The following is a 19,252-nucleotide window of genomic DNA, read 5'->3' as shown; positions in this document are numbered from 1 at the left end:
ATTTCTCAACATGTGAGTTATCTTCAGTACTGCAGCATAAGCAAAGCTTAGGAAGAAATCAGCTTTACTTACCAGCATTCATCTCGTTGACTAATGGACAAATATGGAATAGATCAGCAAAATTATAGATAAATTGCAAAACTGTGAGTTAGAAATAGAAAATCTCTTGGTTTCTGATTAGTTTGAAACAGACTGTTACTGTACAGTGGCCGCTGTAACAGTCTGAAACTCATTTCTCCCCTCGCTGGATGTGTTTATCACAGTGTCTGCCCGGAGGATGGAGGAAAAGCTAAAATGATTAAGGCCTTTAAAATGACTGCTTTAGTGGAAAAGTAAGAAATTCCAGTGAGGCAAAAAGATTACTTGAAAAGCCCTAAACATGCAAGAATCTGATGCACATGCATATGGACGCTTGATTTTACTTCAGCCTGAGGTGGGAGAATTAAATCTGCTTCTCTGTAGGTGCCAGAGTTTATTGTCATCTCCCTATTGAAAATGATGAATGGCATTATATTCCCTAAATGTTGTGACAGGTGTTCTTTTACATCCCTCCATCTCCTGCATTACTCCCTCTTAGCTTGTAAGATTTAAATTTTTCCACCTGCCCGTCTTTCTTTTTATCTGCCTACCTGTAATCATCGCCGTCATTCTCACCGTCTCCCAGGAACTCTGCTTTACTCATTCTCACTGTCTCCTCCCTCTGGAGAGTTGTGCTGCATTTTATGGCATATTAATGCTGAGTGTGTGTATGTGTGTGTGTGTGTGTGCTTATGTGAAGTGTCCCTTTGCAGCAGTATCTCATCCTCTTCAGTTTGAAGTACAGTATGCTAATGTAGCCTGTGGGCTGTAAAAGCCAGTTTCTTGTTTCAAGGTGCTTTTACATGGTGTGCTGTGCTTTTTTTATTATTATTATTATTTAAGAGGGCTGAGTGCTCTACACACACACACACACACACACACACACACACACGGAGAATGCCATTATTTGAAAAGCACTGGATCCAATACACAGTATTTGAAAAGAATGCTTTTTATCAGATTTATGAATGTCACTTGAATGAGCCTAAATGTTGGTGCAAAAATACTGCAGACTTTAATTACATGGAATAAAACAGTGAATGAAAATGCAATGGATTTTTAAATCAGCACTATTAAACCTTACAATGATGCACGTCGAGTTGGTAGTAACAGTTAAAATAGCGGTATTCATATTCCTTAGTAGCTTAACTTTGTTTCTTATTCCCATGCTACCTGAAGGAGCCCGGCCTTATAGGCATTAAGGTAACTCAGCTGCACTGTTCCCAGTGTACTCCACTCCCTGCTGTATTCTTGTCAAATGGATTCACACTGGAAACATTTTAAACTATAGATGAATAGTATCCAGTCTCGCACACATGTTTTTTAATGATTTAAATAAAGTTTTGCCCTTCAAAAAAGAATCTTTTGTCAGACACTGTTAAACTGTCTACATATAGTATTGCAACAGCTTGTTCTAACTCTAGGCTGAAGCCAGTGGATGTAATATCTTCACGGAGTGAAAGATTCAAATCCAAGAATCTTTTTTTTTTTATGGCACCACCTGTTCCATCAAATGAAGATGTTGTAGATGCCTTTCCCCAAAAATGCAGGCTGACATACAGTAATTGCTGTCTTTGCACTACAGCGCTACTGTAGTATGAACGGTGGCACATACTGTATGTGTGATTCACAGTAAGAGCACTCGTGGCATTCAGCACTTTTCTTGTTTTTAGGCACAAACAAATTCACAAGTCCTATTCATGCATTTCTCTGTAGACAGAAAACCCTGGTTTGATGTAGGAATTATAATAACCTGAATGAATTTGGTTTAAAAATAACTGGAGTAAAAATGGAATAGATGTATTTTGTATTTTGTTTCTTGCCCACCTTTTTGATAAGGATCATGTTGCTTTAGCACCAGCATTTTTTTTTTTTTTTTTTTTTTTGGGTTCCCTATTTTTACTACTGACACTAAATTTATTCTATGTTCATCTACTGATTTTGAATAACATGACTTAAAACTCTGCTGTGTTCTTATGGATGACATTTTGTGAATCTATTTGTGTTGAAGTATTAAGTTTACAACTATTTTAAAAAAGATGGGACACTTACAAGCAAACCCAACAGACAAACATTAAGATAAGTTTGGATTATAATGTTATTGCATGAAGCCAAATGTTTCTCTGGACAGCATGGGTTTATAATGACCAGCACACGGGAGGACCACTGATGAAGATTGCTGTAGTAAAAACAAATCCCACATGACCAGATGGTTTTATTGTTATGTTTCTAGACAACAGTGAGTATCAGAATAAAATATTCTAGTCACAGAAATGTCAACAAAGTTCTTGGATGTAGTTCGTTTGAAAATATTCATTCTTGATTGACATGTTTTGCAGAGTAAGCTGTATTTGCAAAATGTTTCTTGAGCTTTCTTCATTTTGTAACACCCTGTGATGCTAATTTGAGTCTCACACTAAGTTTGTCAAAGGGAAGCGGACACACTAACCTCTATTTATCACTACCATGCTGCGTGAAGGAAGCCAGTCTCATAGGAATGAAGGTACTGTAAGTAAGATCAGGCATGTCAAAAACAAACCCTCCACTTCCCGTGATGCACCATGATCCTCTCCTCTGCAGTCCTGCAGCTTAGTCTTTTCATGTCTTCCTTTCCTGTCTGTCTTACTGCAACTCATCAGTTGAAAGCTTCAGTATCATTCTCCTTTATGGCTCAATGAATCAAAGGCTGACTGATATGTAATGGCATCTATATTTATACAGGTATATATGTGTGTGTGTGTGTGTGTGTGCGTTTCAGAATGAGTCTAGGAACACTGAGATGCTGGCAGCAGCCTGTGCTGTGGGAGTGGGCTGCTGTTTTGCTGCTCCCATAGGAGGTGAGTCTCCAGGAAAAAGAATAGATTTTCCATCAGAAGTGCATCACATACTGTACTGTAATAAACAAGAGGTGTACACACTATATTATTAGCTGCAGTGCATAAAATATAAAACAGTGAGCTTTATGTCCCTGACTCTACAGAGATGGATCTTTCAGTGAAGGCTGTATCTCTTTGTGTAGACCTAATAACCTCTCATGTCCTATTTAATCATGGTACATGCTAGTACAGATTTCACAACATGATGTTGAATAAATGACAGTTTGCTGCAAACAGATCTGTACTTCTGTAGTCATTTATGTCTCAGGTGCATTGTCTAGTGAGAGGTATCATTAGCATTCCTGGAAAAACCTGCAGTTTTGAAAGTAGCCAACTGAACAAATCCCACACTTTCATTCTGATTTCACTCCAAAACACAACACACTGCCTGACTACTTACAGATTTCAGGAAAGTAATAAATCCCCTAAAGTAATAAATCAGTGCATTTAATGTGTTCATCATGACAGTCATATACCGTTGATTCCTTAATTAATAAACAAGCTCTGCAGCTCCTAAACATTGAGTTAAATTAAGGTTTTAGTTTTGTACTGACTGTTAATTATGTATGACCCAGTCTGTGCACTACAGTATTTAATGGCCACACTATGACAAATTGTGTGTGTTTGTTCCAGGAGTGTTGTTCAGTATTGAAGTAACATCCACATTCTTTGCGGTGAGGAACTATTGGAGAGGTTTCTTTGCTGCTACCTTCAGTGCCTTCATCTTCAGAGTACTGGCTGTTTGGAACAAAGATGAAGGTAAGGTGGTTCTATATACTGTACTACAGATGATTCAGTCATAGCTAATTTAGTCTACTTAGCATTTCAAGAGTTGTTGTCCTAAAGTTGCAGCCCACTGTGCAACTCACTCCTTCTATGGCAACATTATGCTCCCTGTAAGTGGTGGAAGAAGTACTCAGATTCTTTACTTAAGTAAAAGTAACAGTACCACATTGTAAAAATACTCTGTTACAAGTAAAGGTTCTGCATTCAGAATTTAAGTACAACAGTATTAGCATCAAGATGTACTGTATTCAGAGTACCAAAACTAAAAGTACTCATTATGCAGAACAGCACATTTCACATTGTTGCATATATTATTGTGTACATCACATTTAATATTGCAGCTTGTAAAGGTGGAGCTAGTAATTTGAAGTACAGCTGGGTAGCTTGTGAATTTCCCACCAGGTATCAGGAAGTCTTATATGCTGTATATATATTCTGAAAGGTAAAGAGTTATTAAATAAATGTAGTGGAGTACAAAGTACATTATTTGCATCTAAAATGTAGTGAAACTGATGTAGCAGAAAATGAAAATACTCAAGTAAAGTACAGACACTATGTCAAAACTGTACTTAAGTACAGTATTTGAGTAAATGTATTTAGTTACTTTCTACCTCCCTGCTTTTGACAACTGGGTTTAGAATATTACTAGTAGGTCACATACATCTAATAAGAGTTTTAAGCTAAAGTTGAAACCTTTGTGATGCTAAATGAGTGAGACCTACAAATGTTAATGATGGACATACTGCAAGTGCATGCACATCAAATAAATTTGACAGATGTGCTCTTGTTGTGCAGCCACATCTATCTTGTCAAAATCGCATGGAAAATTAAAACCAAATAATAATAACAAAAAAAAGATATTCTGACCTTCCGTAGCAGAGAGTGCACAGGCATGAACATTAACATTGGCTCCGTTCCTTTTGAATGTGCCAGCAAGCTGTGACAGCCAGCCAGTATTCAAATAGCAGGGCTCTGGACCTGGAACAGTGAAATGGCTCTGAACAACACTGATGTTATTACTACGCCTGGGCTTTTCTTTTTGTTTCATGTCAGCATTTCTGCTGTGCAAATGGACTATTGATCAGCAAAGGCCAAAGCAACCGTGTCCATTGTTGTACAGTTATGTATTGATGAGTGAGGGTGGAGGCTAAGGCCGAACTACTGTTTCCAGAAGCAGATGTTCCACCTCACGATCAGTCACACGGCATCCTGAGGATTTCCAGTGCCTCGTTAACCCAAGACTTTCTCCAACCCTCTGTTTACAACACTGTGGTCAGGCTATGTCATGAGTTCTGGGCAGCATCTCCACAATGAGCTGAACTTTTTGTTTACTTCTCGTGTGGCACCTTCCATTAAGGACAGAACTTGAAATGCTATAACACCTGTACAGTGCACTACATCCGATTGCAAGAGTCTTGTTTTTTGTTGCATGAGTTTGTTAATTGGTTTGCTCAGTTTCCTAATGTCCCATTTATTTATTTATTTATTTATTTATTCATGCAGAAAACATCACAGCCCTGTTTAAAACCCGTTTCCGGCTAGACTTTCCATTTGACCTCCAGGAGCTTCCTGCCTTCGCCGTCATTGGGTAAGCTTTGAATGGAGGTATGAAGTTGTTGAATCTCTGACTAAATAAATACATATGGTCACAGGTTGGAAATATTAGTTAGTTAGTTTCAAAACCAGATAAAAGAAATTAAATCAAAACCACTGATTGTGAAGGAGGTGGTTAAACAGCAGCCCAAAGGCTTTTCTACAACCTGGCAGCCCAATCATTGAGCTTTTATTGCTCATAAATAATCTGTAAGGCTTTCTAACATCAGTTCAAAATGAATAAACCTCAGAAGTCCAGAGAAATAAATAAATTCAACACTGAGTCATTGTTTCCACCCATCTGGTTGTTCTGGCAGGTATTCCCATTTACTGTGACTGCAGCATAAATTCACTTATTATTCAGGACCTTCACTCACTGTAGCTCGATGAAGGTGTTACCTCAGGGTAGCCTGCGTGAGGCTCCTAACATTGGATAATTCAGCCTGCAACAGTTGCTGACGCACTGAGGGATGCCTTATTTTTATCCTGCCTTAGCCCGAGGGCTTCTTCACAGCTGTGAATGAGACCACAGGCTCCTAGAAGGACGCTGGTGGAGAGATGGGAGGGGGCTGCTGTCTCCGCCTCCCTCTCCAACTTCTCTCTGTGATGAAAGCGCATGCCTGTGTGCATAGACTCCCCAAGAGACGAAAATCCCTGTCTTCTTTTTCTTTATCTTCATCTTTATGCTGATATTTTTTGTCTGATAGTGTTAAGAGCCACTGGGAGCATCAGTGTCTTGCACATTCAGTACACAACACTGTCTCCAGAGAAGACAACAGAGTGTTTCACCCCAGTTTTACACAGCGACTGTACATTTGAACTGACAAGTCTGTGTGTATGTGAGGCAGTGTCCCGGTGCACCCCTGTAGTTTCTATCTCCCCCTGCTAATAGCTGCCAATGGGCAAAGTCAGTCAGTGTCTCAGTCATCTAGGCCAGAAAGAGGTAGTTCTGTGCTACCTGCTGCCAAGGGCACATCTTTAAAGCTTCACTCACCACTCGACTTGCTGTTTATACACCTTCAGGCTTTAGAAGTTAGAATCACTGGGACACGCTGAAAAATCGACGACATTTCTGCCCACAGAAACACACACACGTGCAAACGCATGCAGTCAGGTGTTTATATACAGATAAGTGGGAATATACTTTGTGTCATTACAATTAGATAAACATCAAACAGTAATATCACCTGACGCCCTTGTTATGTAGTTTTACAATAGTTTCATTAAACTGTATTTTGTTATGGTTACAAATGATCTTAAAACTTGTATAGCCCTTTTCTACACATTCACCCACCTGCGCACACACATTCATTCACTCACACACTGGTGACATCACTGGGAGCAGCTTCGGTGCCTTCAGGACGCTTCAACATGAGAACTAGAGAAGGGATCAAACCACCAACCCTACGGGTGGAGGGACGACAAGCTCTACCTCCTGAGTCGCAGCCGGAGTAACTTGTGTGTTTTAAAAGTTCCCTCTTATGCTAATATTCTTGAGGCCTGATAAACATGTTGCAGTGCACCCCCAATCACCTCATAAATCTTTTTAAACATGTTAGGGTTAAACGGCTCCATAGAACCACTAGTGTTCACATCTCCACAAAGCACCTTCAAGGATAATATTCTTTTTGTTACTGCCAACAAATCCAGGGAAACGACCAGTGCTAACATGTGTCAGTCTGATTTTGGTACGCAGTACGGCTGGGCAGCCGGTATTTATAGCAGAAAATGACTACAGTGAACGTGTGTTCATTTTAAGGAAAGAGCACTCTCTTTTTCCAGCCTCTCAAATTTGTTACTTTGACACTTTTTTCTCTGTTTTATTTTGGTGCTACTTGATTGAATACATCACTGTGGGCTCAGAGAAACTACGATTGTCATTTTTCATTATTTATTTTCACCTGGTTTATCGTACAACATCCTGCTATTCATTTTCTCAGCACCAGTCTAACAGAGACACCTCAAACACTAACCTAACGCTCTTTCTAATCTTTACACCAACCTCAAATCTTAACCCTGGGCTCTTCCAAACGCAGAGAACATTTGGTTCTTTTAAGAGTACATCTACAAAGGACAAAAAGCCACACATGCTGTGTTTTCCAGAGCTGCCCCATGAGAACAAAGACACCCTCATCATCCTGTTCATTATTAATTCAGAGGTATTTGACAGAATTAATAATGCAGCAATACAAATTTATAAGCATTAGGTTGTCTGAGTCTATTCGTTCTCTGCCTACCTTTCCTCTTTGTCTCCCTCTTACTGCCATAAGAGGCCTCCCACTGAGCTTTTAAAGACGTGCTTATGTAAACCTCTTTTTATGCCTCGTCTCCAAGTCCCACACATTCCTCTCTGAATGTTCACTCTCTCTCTTAGCTGTACAGTGATTCCCTGTTAGTTTGATATTTTTTTAAATCTCTAATATGTTTCTATGTATGTTTTTGTTTTTCTTTTTTCATCCGCTGTATTTACAGCTTGTCCCTCCTACATCTTTTTTGACTTGTCTTTTTTCCTAACACTTCCTTGGTCCCCACTTCTTTCCATCAGGCTTGTATACATTGTCTCTGAGCATTTGTATTTGTCTCAAACTGTATGTGGCTTGTATCAGCTGCGTCACTGATATCCACTGGAAACCCATTCTACTTACACTGGTTTTTGTTGGTGGTTTGAGAGAGGAAAATGATCTTATGGGGTTTTCACACAGTGTTTTCTTTCCAGTCTCCCATGTTGCATTTTAGTCAAATTAAAAACTTTCTCAGAAACCTCTGTCTTCTCTTTCTGAGGTGTGTGTGATGTCTCTCTCTCTCTCTCTCTCTGCAGTATTGCCAGTGGTTTTGGTGGGGCTTTGTTTGTCTACCTGAACCGACTTATTGTCCAGTTCATGAGGAAACAGAAGGCCATCAACAAATTCCTCATGAAAAAGTGAGTCTGACGCACTGTGACCTACGTAACGAGGCCGACTACGCTGTATTTTCAGAAATAATGTCAGGGATAGTTGAGTCTGTCCTCAGCATTTTTAAGATAGTGAATAGCTTTAGGTAAAAACTGGAACTGACACAAACAGCTGATTAATTGACTGAAATAAAAATAATTGGGAACTACCTTATCGGCCTTTTTCACTATTTTTGCTTGAAAATCTAATATTCTGTGCTTCAGCTACTCAAAAGGTCTTTGAATATCTTTATGTACTGGACAAAACAAGACACATGAGGACATTTCTTCACTAATTTTGACATTTCTAGACTATAGTGACAATAAAAATATTATGTAGAAGAATAAAAAATGCAAATCATTACTGTAGTTGTAGCCCCAGCGACATTAAGTTGACTGTAATATCAACATGGTATTTTTAGTTTGTGTTTTCTCTGCATGAGGACCAAGCTTTTGACTGACAAAAAGGTTCAAATCCAATAAAGGAGTCTTTAGGGTTAAGAAGGGTTAACAAGTCTTTGCTCAAACTTCAGAGCCCAGAGCAAATCTGATTTTATTCTGTCTTTTAATTGCCTCTGTTTGCTTCCACATATCACGCTGCATTGTAACACATTCAGCATGTTAGCTTTGGAAATTATGATTACTGACGAGCTAAGGTGAATGGAGGTTGTTCAGTCAACCCTCATTCATAATTAAGAATCTATTTGCACACACCTGCACTTACAAAGCTACACAACACATCGATGGCCTGTTATTTTACTGTAACTGTTACTATGGCATTGCAGTGAGTGAATTTTTACTCAGTCTATCAAATATAAGTCAAGATATATAAATTGAGGCTCCATTAGTAAATAAACATACTCAAAACACACTGGTGTGACATTAACACCACTGTTTTTCCATTAGGCTGAAACCTTGTTGCACTGACATTAATAATTCAAGCTTTAATGACTGGAGCGCTAACTCACTCATTTACACACTGCGATCAGGGTTAACAAGAATGCTCGGGTAGATTTAATGTCCTACCTGAGCCTGCAGTATTTTACACTGGGCTATAATGATTAAAGTCTCTGCCAGTGGGCTCATGTAAATGCATCTGATACTGATTGTGTTTTGGGTTTTTGTCTTTATTACTCTCTCTGTCTGCCCTCTCTGTTCTCTGCTAGACGTCTGCTGTATCCAGCACTGGTCACTTTACTGATCTCCACGCTAACGTTTCCCCCTGGCTTTGGGCAGTTTATGGCTGGAAAGGTAGGTTCCCCACCCAAATTCAATATATACAGTTTTATTTATATTATACAGTACACAGTGCACTGCAGCTATTGCAATGGCAGTGAATGAAAGCATGTGGCATCGTGTACAGTTTGTGTTAGCTCCCCACCAAAATCTCTAAGAGTCATGGTTATCTTTTCAAAGTGTGTTACATGCAGAAGTTTTAGAAGAAACCCCTTGGTTGAGTGTGCAGCTTGTTGACACGTGCACAGCATCAGCGAGTTTAGTCAAGTTAGACTGAGGATTTTAATCACTGTTTGAGAACTCACTTTGTAACCGAGAAAATCAAAACTACACCGAGAAGAAATGTACACTAGATGCATTTCACACTAAGATGCAACATCATTTCTAACATATGAAATGAGTCAACTTGTCTGACCCTTTTATTGTTTTGACATAGTTTGCTACAAATTATTGTCAAAACAGTAACCTCTGTGTATTGTTAAATATTTTTGTGTGTTTTTGTCTCTGAGCAGCTGTACACTGAGCCCCTGTCTAATTGAACCATTTTACATGATTGTTTATAGTATCCCAATTGCCACTTATGTAAACCTGTTTGTTTTTAACACAACTACACAACACAGCTTAAAATGTGTTGAGTGTTGTTGGCGTATGTGTGCTGGAGACCTGTCCTTCTGCTCCACTGATGACTCATAAGCTTGCGCGTGACTTCTCCCCACTTTCAACCCCTTCATCTGTCTAATTGTCAGAATTAGAACAGGAATACTGTGTGCATGCTGAGGCCCTAGGTGCACACACATATACAGTATGTATACTGTTCCCCAAGTCCTGGCTCTCAGTGAGAGGGTGAGTCAGACCTCTCAAGCCCTGAACCTGCCTACACTGACCCACTCCTCTTAAAGCTTTTCTACAAAAAGCAACTAAAAATTCTCTGTCTCACATCCTCCCACCTTGCTCTCATGCCCCCAGGCCATCATTTCTTTGGCAGTGGGTGACGTTATCACCACCAGTGTCTACACTAGTCTGGCTTTAAAGCTGAACCATGATGCAGATGAAGTTTTCACTGTTCACTCCCTCACTACTATCTTAACTCTTCACTAACATAACACTATCAATGCATCTATCCATGCTGACACGCTGTATACTTATGTAGTAGAATTTACTTTTACAAATTGAGTCAGATGCACAGCAAGTTTTGAGGCAATTTAAAGTCAAAAGAAAGGTGAACATCCTACATCAAGTCGTATCAGTGTTTTCATATCAGAACCTGATGATAGATGATGTGTCTGAGAAAGAATAATGAACGCATAAGCACCGAACAACAGAGAACAGTACACACTGTATTTGCCGAAAGTGTCCTGGATAGGCAGCAGACACATTTGCATTTGAATTTCAAATAATAATCATCAGGTTCAACTGCAAAAAAAATCAGCTAAGTCAAATAACATTAATTTGAAAGTAAGGGATAAAGGAACACGTGCTACAAAACTACTGCCCAGCCCTGCTGCTGTTCTTCATAATGTCACTTCCTTTGACCTGTAGCTCACCCAGGCAGAGTCTCTGGTGACATTACTGGACAACCGGACATGGGCCAAGCAGGGCATCGCTGAGGAGTTTGACTACATCGGACACTCTCAAGCCTGGAAACACCCGGAGGTCAACGTCTTCGTCACTCTGGTCATCTTCATTGTCATGAAGGTAGGAGAGAAAACCTATGGGTTATTTTTAATTGATATGAACAATATATCTTTACATCCTTCCTTCACTTTATTTTTCGGATTGCAGAGGTTCTGCTGGTACAAATACATAAATATGCTGCTGGTCGCTATAGTGGCATTGGAAATAAAGCAAGGTCATGAGGATAGTGTGAATTGAACCTGACAGTATTATGAATGGGAGGGTTTTGGCCTTTTTATTTAATAATGGACCGGCGGTAATGGGAAAGTATTGGACCCAAGCCCATCTGTTTTTGTCACCAGTAAAGAACAAAGAGAGGCCATGTTTAAAAAAATGTTGGAGAGTGGCCTATCTCTCCCTCGCTGTGTCACAAAGTTACGTTCCCAGGAGGCCAATTAAAGTTTTGGCCTAATTTGATGCTATATTGCTGAGTGAAGTAGCTGATGGATTCCATGTGAAAATATGGGAACAGAGTTTGTTAATACATCAGTGCTTCGGTGTACATGACTGGGGCTCCACCTGTCCTTTTTGATAATGAAGGTCAAACAAAAGGTGGTCTGTAAAAGAATTTGAATCAGTTTTATTTGTATAGCATGTTTTGTACAGTTTCACAAAATTCAAAATGATGACAGACGACTGACGCTGATAAGACAGAATGAATGTGAACAGTTAAAACTATTTAAGGCCAATGCTCATGAGGCAATGAGAAGACGATGGCAAATAAGATATATGAGGAAGTGAAATGTAATAAATGGATAAACAGAATAAATAATGGCTGTAAAGTATTCTGATCAAAAGCCAGGCTAAAGAGGTAAGTTTTATATTTATGAGGACATTATCAGATGGTGTACAGGTAAGTACTGAAACTTACCTCTCTGTCTGGGGCTAGGGTTGATTTGGCACAGCCACTTCTGTTTTGGATGCACCTCCCAGTCGGTTAGATACCTGGATTTGTTTAAACCTGATACTAAGGAATTCCTTTTCTAACTCTTTCTCTCTACTTGCTCTTGATTAGAACCATGTAGAAAAGAGTAGGTAGCTTGTCATTTTAGCCATCACTGACAGTTGCTTTTGCCAGTTAACATAACAAATATTGTCAGCTGCCACTATTCTGGAACAGCTAAAATAAATCTTGTGTTCTCTGCAAACTGGGGTCTGTATTCAACCAAAGATTGTTTGTGAGGGTAAAGAAACATCACTCTTAAGCAGCTAAGAGGTGATTCTTCTCTAGATAAAGTTACTTTACTGTTTGGAACAAGTAGAGTAGATCAACAAGTGCTGTTTACAGATCTTATCATTTTAAGTATTTACTGTAAGTTACTTGCAAATGTAGCCACTTTATCAGTCAGTTACATAGCTCATAAGGCAAAAAATCAGAAAGCACACAAAAGAGAGCACATAATTTAAGGCTGCTCAGTAGAAATGTCAGCACATTTGAGGTCAATTCAATAACAAAAGGAATCCATATAGAACCTTTAGATCCCAGCTGATTTTATTTCTTGCTGCAGCAAGAGGCACGAGGGTAAACTGGATGTACCTACAAAGTATCAGTACCTGACTCAGATCCCCAGGGTCTCACTTAGGGGAATAAGCAACCACTGTGATATAAAGTATTGGAGCCAAGCCACTGGCCTCAGTAGGCAAAACAAGCTGAACATTTACTATATTGTGTATTTGTTTTTTCGTTATGAGGGGAAATGTTGGCCTCACCACTGCTCTGCTGTTTCTCTTTTGGTCTTGATAATGAGAAGAGGCCAAAGAAGTTTGAGAGCCCATATGAACTCTGTGCTCTACCAGCCATCCTGCTGCTTTGTGTTTAGGGCTGCCAGCGGAGCGTGCTGCTTGTGTTGTGATTAGATTGGATTTTTATGTAACCTTTGTTTATTTGGGCTACTCTATTCTGCTAAAATGAAATGTCCTTTCCAAATACAAAAACAAAGGCTGTAAATCTCCTCACACTGCATCAAGAGCTGCACTGTGTGGGTGAGCTTGTACAGCAAGTAAAGTGCACAAAGAAAGCCCAAAAGTGCAAGTGGGAACAGAATAGAAAAATGCTGGGTTTTCCGATTGGCTCTGCACGGGCACACATATGTGTGTAGACGACTACATGAGCAGCTGGCTGCAGGCAGATTTAAGGAAGGCATTTTGAAATATGGTTTATACACTGTAGGTTTATTTATGGCAAATCTACACATGTAAAATGTAGTTTTGTCAAATAAAGTTACACAAAATGATGAAGTTAAAGAAAAAAACCATATGCACGTTTGCAGATTGGTGTAATATAAAATCATAAATGCAAAAAATGGCTTGGAGAAATATGTTAACAGTGTTTACATTTCTTTGCTTCTATGTGTGCTTCCCTTTAAAAATGAAAGTTGTTTACATAGCATAAAACATGCCCTTGCTGTAAGGAAACACTAGAGATTTTTGCTGTTATAGCCACATAATGGTCGGTACAAGTGCGTACAATTCACAAATGTTAGCTCTTTGTTCAAAAATAAATAGCTGGAATATATTTGGTAAATGGGATGCTCTCATAAGGACTTTAAACAACAATAACAAATAATTTCACTGCCAAGTAGCCTGCACTGCAAAATGTGATTAATGCATGCAACACTAGCCAGTTAAAAAGGCATGGAAGCACAGAAACTGGTGATGTGCCGCTCAGTACTGCAGTAATGACAGAAACCGTCGTCGTTTCTGAACAGTAGAATAGGAAATGTTTCTCTGTTCTTTGTCTGTCACATATCTGACACAATGCCTTGACACAGCCACTTTCACTGAATCCACTTTTCTTGATGAAATCCAGCTGTCAAACCTCCCATTCCTGTGTGCGTGTGTTCGTTCCAGTTCCATCCTCCGCCTGTCCTTTAGCAAAATTGTCTGGTGGCTTTCAGCGTCATTCCTCGAAGTGTGGCACCCAACCTGTGTGTGCATGTGCAAGTCCTCGTGCACGTATAGTGTTACAAAAGACAGATGCAGCATTTCTTATATGTGACATGTAGGTGAGAAGTGTACAGTGTAAGGACAAAAACACAGACACTTTTTTAACTTCAGTCACCCGCCTGCATAAATCTCAACATTTATCTGTGGGCATGCTCTGACTCACATCCTCTCTCACTTACTCACACACAGCATTCAAAGTGAGGCTGTAATGGCTCTGTCTAATTACAGCCTTTGGTTTTTCTGGATTCAGCCTGGTGATTTTCAAAGGGGAGATTGCTCTCTCTCCCTCTTTCCTTCTTGGTAATGAATGGTTCTTTTATTCAACATGGCAGCCATCTTGTCTTTTTGCTCTTTTTCATGCCAAAACCTCAGGAAAGCTCTCATTCCAATTGCTAAACTTTTGAAAGTAAAGGTGCGTGGAAAGCATCTGGTGTCGGCAGGTCAGCAAATGATGCTGCTGTATATAAATACAGTAATTACGTGTTTTTGAAAAGTACAAAACAAGAAACAAAGAATGGGTTAAAGTGAAGAAGTTGCCCCTTGTAAAGTTCACTGCGCCTGTTGTGACGAAGAGGAGTGTTACCTCTAGTACGTTTGTGTATTGGTAGCACATCTGAAATCACACACCCTGACACATAAACCTGCAAACTAATCTGCCATGCTTTGTAGTTAAATGCTATTTTTAGTGGTACACAATTATGCACATCAACAGCTCAAATGAGGAATGTGTTTATTAATACAGGTGTGTTTGTGTGTGCGTGTGCATGTGTCACAGTGAAAGAGAGCTGGCAGGACTGTAATTGGAGTGGGAATAGAAGAAGAGCTCCTGAGGGTCCCATGAGGCCCCCAGGTGATAGACTGTCCTCTGAATGTGATACACTCACACAAGCACAGAGGGCTCCCAGATGACTGACAAATTAGAGTATGAATGTCCTAGATACCGCATCATAAGTGACTCCCTTGACCTGAGTGTCCTTCACTTCTCCTTTCTAGCTCTCTTTATCCTCTGGTTCATCTTAGTCACCGCACTTTTAAGCACATTTCATTATTTCAAATGTTAACATATGAGGAGCAACAGTGAATGAACGAATAACAAAAGACCCAAGAGGCAAGAAGGGCAGTAATACATAGGTACTGATCTTTGATCAAGTCCAGTGCTCATATTTTATGGAACATTTTGAACCAGTTGACTATTTGCTAAAACCATGTGGCATAGAGTTGTATTAGGAGTAATACCGGCATATGAACAGTTTAGATGGTGTTGTCCAGATGTGTAAACTAAGCAGCTAAAGTTTTGTTACAGCAGAATGCCACGTACCCATTTTAGGCACTTTTACCTCGTCTCGTGAACAGGAGGCTATTTCTCCGCAACCTGTGTCCACGATGTTTCATTCACTGCGATCAAGTGTGATGACCTGCGTTGAACAGAGGGTATTAAGTCAGAGATGGCACTAAATGTGTAGTTAACACATGTGATGGTGCAGATTACTGAGTCTTTCTTCAGCTTCCTTTATGTTGTTTTCACTGTCCACAGTTTTCCTCTAGAGAACACCGTCACACAGCCTCAACATGTAGTTACATTCATGAGGAGGCGCGGGTCTGGTACAGCACATCTGTGGCAGCTACAAGCGCTGGCTCTCCAGCTACACTGGAACTCCTTCACAAGTAGAGCTGCCAAAGTCTTGCTTAAATCCCCCTCCAAAAAATTAAATGACAGATGTTTGTTATTTTTGCTCAGCAAATGCATTTTTAATCATGTCCAATTATGGCAACTTAGTTACACCAAATTTAATTATTATCTCTTCTAAAATAGTTTAGCCCTGAAGCAACTCTATAACTTATACTGTAAGTCTCATTAAAGCCACAGTTAAAATTTATGTGGGTCATTAAGTAATTTTTAATTGGATTTTAATGCATGAGGCTTTTATGTAAGAACTTTTCCTAGTCGCGTCTTCCACTAGTTTTTAATTTTTTTTTTAAGCACAACCAGAGTTTTATACCATCAACCCAGTCAAGTCATTGCCTTGCTTTTCTTGCCTTAAGGCTTCTCCTTATTCTGACAGTTAGCTGAAACCCCCCTTTAGATGGAGGTTACAGATACTCATAAATTTTGATGGTCGTGCACTACGTCAGCAAGCTGTACTCTTAGTAGATTACATTAGATTAGATAAAAAATTAATGATTCCTCCAGGGGAAAGTGAGTCATTGATGCTGCAAAGAATTGGATATTTCCAAAGACAGGATGGCATAAATAGTAACAGGGCAAATAAAAGGCATAGAAATATGTCGGGTAATGTTAATGTGTCTCTCCCAAAACAATTAACTCTCAATTATCTTGTCAGACTATGTCAGTTTGAAAAGTGCTTGAGGAATAATACATGAAAACTATCCACCTGCTTTTTCCCCTTTAATGTATATTAATTGTGCTGCAGACTCTGGCTTTAAGGCCTTGTGAACTCTAGGCCTTTCAGCAGAGCCTTGTGAAAACACACACCGACTAAGTCAAACGTCAGAACATGCCGATTCTGTCAGGTACAGTAAGAACCGCTTGGATGAAGTGGGATTGATGCAGTTTCTTGTCAGTTATGCTTTAGACAATCTACACACATTTCTATGACGACTACAGAGCCTTTTTATCACTAAAGATTTAATTGCAAATTGGTATGGAGACTATTTTGTTGTAGCAGGAAGCCAGTGTGACTTCACAACAAAGGCCAACAAGTAGAGTAAGGCTCTAGAGGCAGTATATCAAGTTGAAAGGAGGCTGCAGAGATGTCATTTATTGTATGTACATATTTACTTTGTGTTCTGTATATGACGCACAGCATGGTTGTGCAGTATCATGTCAGCTTGTGCATAATGATTAGTTATTTCCTATATATCCAACTCTGACAAACACTCTGCTCAGCTCTTCAGATGTTTGTCATTATGAAGTTACAATAAATGAGAATGCAAGAAAACTTACTGATGAGGCAGAACTAATTGACCATCTCTGATTGGTTAGAGAGCTTAATCCTGCTCAAAACCTTTTAGAAGCTAATATCTGTGCACTGCTGCCAGTGCTGTTCAGTGAGTCTGGGTCACAGGAGGCCTCGACAGCACCTCTCCACAAGTTTTGTAGCAGATTTCTACAACAAAAATATTTGAAACAAGTTACATAAAGTAGCTACTACTAATAGCAACAGTGCGTATTGTAATTATACAATATCACGAAAGGGGTAGTTGTGCATAATGAGTGCTGCTCTTATTTTGCAGATAATACCTTTTGTGTAAAAATGTCAAAGTCGGTCTTTTACTTGTAATGAGGTTTTTACTACCGAGTGCCTCATCTCCTTGTGCCACCTGACGGGGGGGCACATGGACTACTAAGGCTCCTGTCTTACAAGGACGGAGAAGAAACTGCAACCTGCTGCACTCACCTGTGTTCAAGTGCCTGTGGTTCAGATTACATAAGCAGCCGCTCAGATTACTTTGTCATCTACTGTACATAGAGCTGTGTCTCCTCTTCTTGTCCAGTTGGATAAGAACAGTGGTCCTAAGAAACATATGCTATATTATTATTATATATGCTATATTATAAGCTTCTTAAATCTAAAAATGCAGTTCATGTTACACTAAAATGCTTATTCTGAGTGCATCTTCTCTCTGACATTTGCTATCATTTACAGCAATTATATCTTGTAGCACTTGTCATTTAGTGTTTCCACAACCAGATTTATATATAGAAGAAAAAAAAAAAAGAAATATTTGCCTACACTTTTATGCCTTGTTAAGGCCATTATTACACCCTGTAATCAGGTATTCTGCACATTTTTAAAAGTCTTAGAAGCATTGAATCTAGTTTCCTCAATAATTGAAGGTATTCAAAAGTTCATGTAGAATTTATTTTCCCTCGACTGTTGGAAAAGATTACATTCCTGCATTTTTGCAGAGTTTAAATCAGCACATAGCAAACACTGTGAGCTTCCTACATTGGCTAAGAAGGTCATCATCTTTTTCTTTTTCCTTAATTGAAACAGGTAGTCCCATTGAGACCGTGATCACTTTAGACCTGTGTACACGTACAACAAATACAGTTTAAATTATGATGGATTACAACAATCATACATACAGAAATCAATTACATGTATAATGGCAAATACTTACGGTACAGTAAGTGTAGTCTTTTAAATTCCTTAATTTAGATGATGGATGACAGTTTCATGGTTTTTTTTTTGTTTGTTTGTTTTTTTGGAGTTCATTCCACTTATGGGGTAAGTATCTGAACCCCATCCTTCCTAGCTCGTTTGAATATGTGGTAATGTTAAAATGTCCTGTGATCTCAGACTGTAATTACTATGTTTATATGAGAGCAGAGGTAGTGGGGCGGTTTTTGAAATAGATAATGACATACAGTGCTGCTCCCTTTTACCAGATAAGGAGGACCATCCCATCTTTTGGTATAAAACACAGGGGTGAGTGGAATTTATCTCTCATAATGAAGCACAAGGTTCTATGATACACAGTGTCAACAGGTTTTAAAGTGGAAGAAGAGGCATGCATGCAATGGCCAAATGTTGATTTTTAACAAAAACTAAAAATAACTAATTACTTTTAATTACTAGTGGCTAGGATTCAGCGCTGTCACCGCTGCGGCCCAGGTTCAATTCAGGGTTGCGTCAGGAGGGGCATCCGGTGTAAAACGTCGTGGTGTGACGATTCTCTGTGGTGACCCCTAATGGGAACAGCTGAAAGTGACAAATTTAATTAAATATTTTTAATTGGTTAAGCCACCATGTAGTTTATGCTGCTTATCTTGGTTCAGGTCATTTTCAGTAAAAAAAAAAATGTTATCATTAAGAACCTGCTATGTGCAGCTAAGAAGTACAGAAGAACACAGTACTACAGGACTATTTGGTTCTTCTTACCATTGCTAACTCTGAGAGACGAGACAGTCCAAGTAACTTCAAAACAGTGCTGATTTATTCAAAGGATCACAGGTAAAATTAACATTACACGCTCAGGTATCTTGCACCTCCAAACTGCAGCAGGCAGATGTAAGATGAAAGACCCTGACCCCACCAGGCCTATACATTATATCCCCTCAGTTGGGCTAGCCCCATACTACACAGAAACGTCAACCGAGACGTCTCTG

The 19,252-nt window shown here is 39.3% G+C and overlaps 1 protein-coding gene across 1 annotated transcript in view; it reads left to right on the top strand.

Annotated features, from left to right (window-relative positions):
• clcn2c (chloride channel 2c) overlaps window positions 1-19,252 on the top strand; it is a 115,597-nt gene that overhangs the window by 58,579 nt on the left and 37,766 nt on the right. Inside the window, exons 7-12 of the mRNA XM_020587172.1 lie at window positions 2,837-2,915; window positions 3,588-3,713; window positions 5,244-5,328; window positions 8,152-8,253; window positions 9,429-9,513; window positions 11,038-11,193. Of these exons, the coding sequence (XP_020442828.1) occupies window positions 2,837-2,915; window positions 3,588-3,713; window positions 5,244-5,328; window positions 8,152-8,253; window positions 9,429-9,513; window positions 11,038-11,193 (633 nt within the window). The remainder of the gene's footprint in view (window positions 1-2,836; window positions 2,916-3,587; window positions 3,714-5,243; window positions 5,329-8,151; window positions 8,254-9,428; window positions 9,514-11,037; window positions 11,194-19,252) is intronic.

Source organism: Monopterus albus, unplaced genomic scaffold (genome assembly GCF_001952655.1).
Source record: "Monopterus albus unplaced genomic scaffold, M_albus_1.0 scaffold8.1, whole genome shotgun sequence".
NCBI lineage: Eukaryota > Metazoa > Chordata > Actinopteri > Synbranchiformes > Synbranchidae > Monopterus > Monopterus albus.
The sequence above is the reverse complement of the archived record's forward strand: the minus strand, read 5'-3'. Positions and strand labels throughout refer to the sequence as shown.